General features: G+C 41.1%; 1 protein-coding gene across 1 annotated transcript in view; it reads right to left on the bottom strand.

The window, feature by feature from the left end:
• LOC143032172 (uncharacterized) overlaps positions 1-2,500 on the bottom strand; it is a 3,614-nt gene that overhangs the window by 211 nt on the left and 903 nt on the right. The window contains exon 2 of the mRNA XM_076196639.1: positions 1-1,281. This exon is cut by the window's left edge and continues 211 nt beyond it. Within this exon, the coding sequence (XP_076052754.1) occupies positions 1-806 (806 nt within the window). The 5' untranslated portion in view covers positions 807-1,281. The remainder of the gene's footprint in view (positions 1,282-2,500) is intronic.

Here is a 2,500-nt window from a genome sequence, read left to right as displayed (position 1 = left end):
TCGATGATGGCTTCCCTCTTGGCGGCAATGGTCTTGGGGAGGTCGGAAAGAGGCTGGTTTGCCGAACGATCGATGAACCGCCAGTACTCCTTGAATCGCGAAAAGAGGTTGATCTCAGGGCCAGAAGAGGGTCCCAAGCACGAGGCAAAAGCCTTTTTAACTAGAAGTTCGTGCACGTGGTGACGGCAGGCGAACGAGAATAGGGGCCGATCCATTTTTTCCTGCAGTAAGGTGCAGGCTCCGTTGACATCGCCAGTGTTTGCACTGGTGGTGTCGAAGCACATCCCTATGACGCGATCACTGACTCCCCAGTCTTCCAGACACTCAAAGACAGCTGTGGCGGCAGCCTCGTCCGTCCCAGCACGCAGCTTTGGAACACCCAAGAGTTTCTCCACACCTTTACCGGTGACAATGATAGCGAGCCGATTGGCCCGAGGTCCTTCGTCTTGAGGGACGATTTTACCGCCCCAGTGGACGGTGAGGGGAGTCTGCGGACTGAATGCCTCCTTGATTTCTCCCGCCAGCGAGACCCGGTACTTGGCTCTTGCCTTTCGGATGGACTCCGGGTTGAGGACGAGTTCCTGGGGATCATGGCCCAAGCTACTTGCCGTTACGGTTACGATTCGAAGAGCCTGACGGCTGTTGACCCCCGTCCGATCCAGCGCACCGACTAGATCAGGGTCCCGCATTCTCGCTTGCTTGGGCGGTGAGGCTCCTTCGTCACCAGATAAGGAGGTCGAGGAGGGAAGGGCTGGACTAGAGGATGCGGACGAGGAGCACTCCAATTCCACGGTCTCCTCTGCCATCCACCACGTGCAGCAGTTCTCTCTCGTCGACGGACCCCAGCTTTCAACTTCTTGTCATGCCCCACCATGGAACCCCGTCTCTCCTTCTTCCGCTGCGCCATGAGGAAGTCCTTGTCCTCCTTGATGGTCATCAGGGCAAGCGCATCAGCGTGGGCGATGTCCAGAAGGTCCGGGAGACTTTCTTCAAACGCCTTCTGCTTCTCCCGGGGCTTGACTCCTGTATTCCGCTTGCTCTTCTGCAGAACCTTCCACTCTTCAAAGAGGGAAATGATCTTTTTCCCGGAATCCGGGCTTGGAGCCGGAAGTTCAAAACTTCCTTAGCCATCTCCGTAGCACTGTTAGGAACGATTTTTGATCCTTGTGACAGAAGAAAAAGCGATTGAGGGCATCTCCTCGGCTTGGGAGCTTAGCACCAGTTATGCACTCGATGCTGTGTCCTACCAACCAAATGTCACTCTTTTCGGGTAGCCATGACCTGTAGGAAGAGTTAGAAAACTTTAAAGTCATTCCACCACCACAAAATATTAACCAATCCTTCTTAAACTTTGCACATAATAGTGTCTCAACACAATGCAGAATTCCACCACTTTTGAAATAGAAATAGAGAATAAGTTGCCATTTTTGGATATTTTAATTCATCGAAATGGTAAAAAAAAAAAAAAGAAAGCTCATTAAAAATTCACCTGAAGCAAAAGAGGGTTGTGTTTACTCTATTCCATGCCTTAAATGTAACAAATTTTATATCGGCCAAACTGGTAAAGACTTAAAAACTAGGATAAATCAGCACAAATATAGTGTAAGGAGTGGGCAAAGTTCCAGTGCCCTTTTTGTCCATGTAAGAGACCACAATCATCCTATTGACTGGGATAATTCGAATGTAATAATTTCTTGTAGATCCTTATTAGAAAGAAACATCATCGAATCCAGTCATATTAAACAAACCTTTGACCATAATATCAATTTAAGTTTAGGATTATTTAAACTTGATGATTTTGTTATTGATAAAATTGTAAGAACTTCTCCAAGTGCTACTAAGCGGGGGTGACGTAACGTCATGGACCAAACGTCCGTATATGTAAACATCGGCTCTACCTGATTGTGAAGCATCTTGTGTGTACTTCCCATGTTCCTAGCTTGTCTTTTACTTTATGTATATATATCCACCTTTGTCTTTGTAACTGTGTATTCCTTGATAATGTCTTAAATAGACGAAAACGTTCGGACTAAGCTTCTTATTTCCCAGTGTTTTTTTCTGCATATTATTTTCACGTGTGCCTTGTGAATTACTGCAATATATATATATATATATATATATATATATATATATATACATACATATATATATATATATATACATATATATATATATATATATACATATATATATATATACATATATATATACATATATATACACATATATATATACATACATATATATATATATATACACACATATATATATACATACATATATATATACATACATATATATATATATATATATATACATACATATATATATACATATATATACATATACACATATATACACATATTTATACATATATACATATATATATATACACATATATATACACATATATATATACATATATATATATACATATATATATACATATATATATAACATATACATATATACATATATATATATACATATATATATAACA

The sequence above is a fragment of the Oratosquilla oratoria genome, chromosome 13 (assembly GCF_046742065.1).
Source record: "Oratosquilla oratoria isolate Oo_2021 chromosome 13, ASM4674206v1, whole genome shotgun sequence".
Classification (NCBI taxonomy): Eukaryota; Metazoa; Arthropoda; class Malacostraca; order Stomatopoda; family Squillidae; genus Oratosquilla; species Oratosquilla oratoria.
The sequence above is the reverse complement of the archived record's forward strand: the minus strand, read 5'-3'. Positions and strand labels throughout refer to the sequence as shown.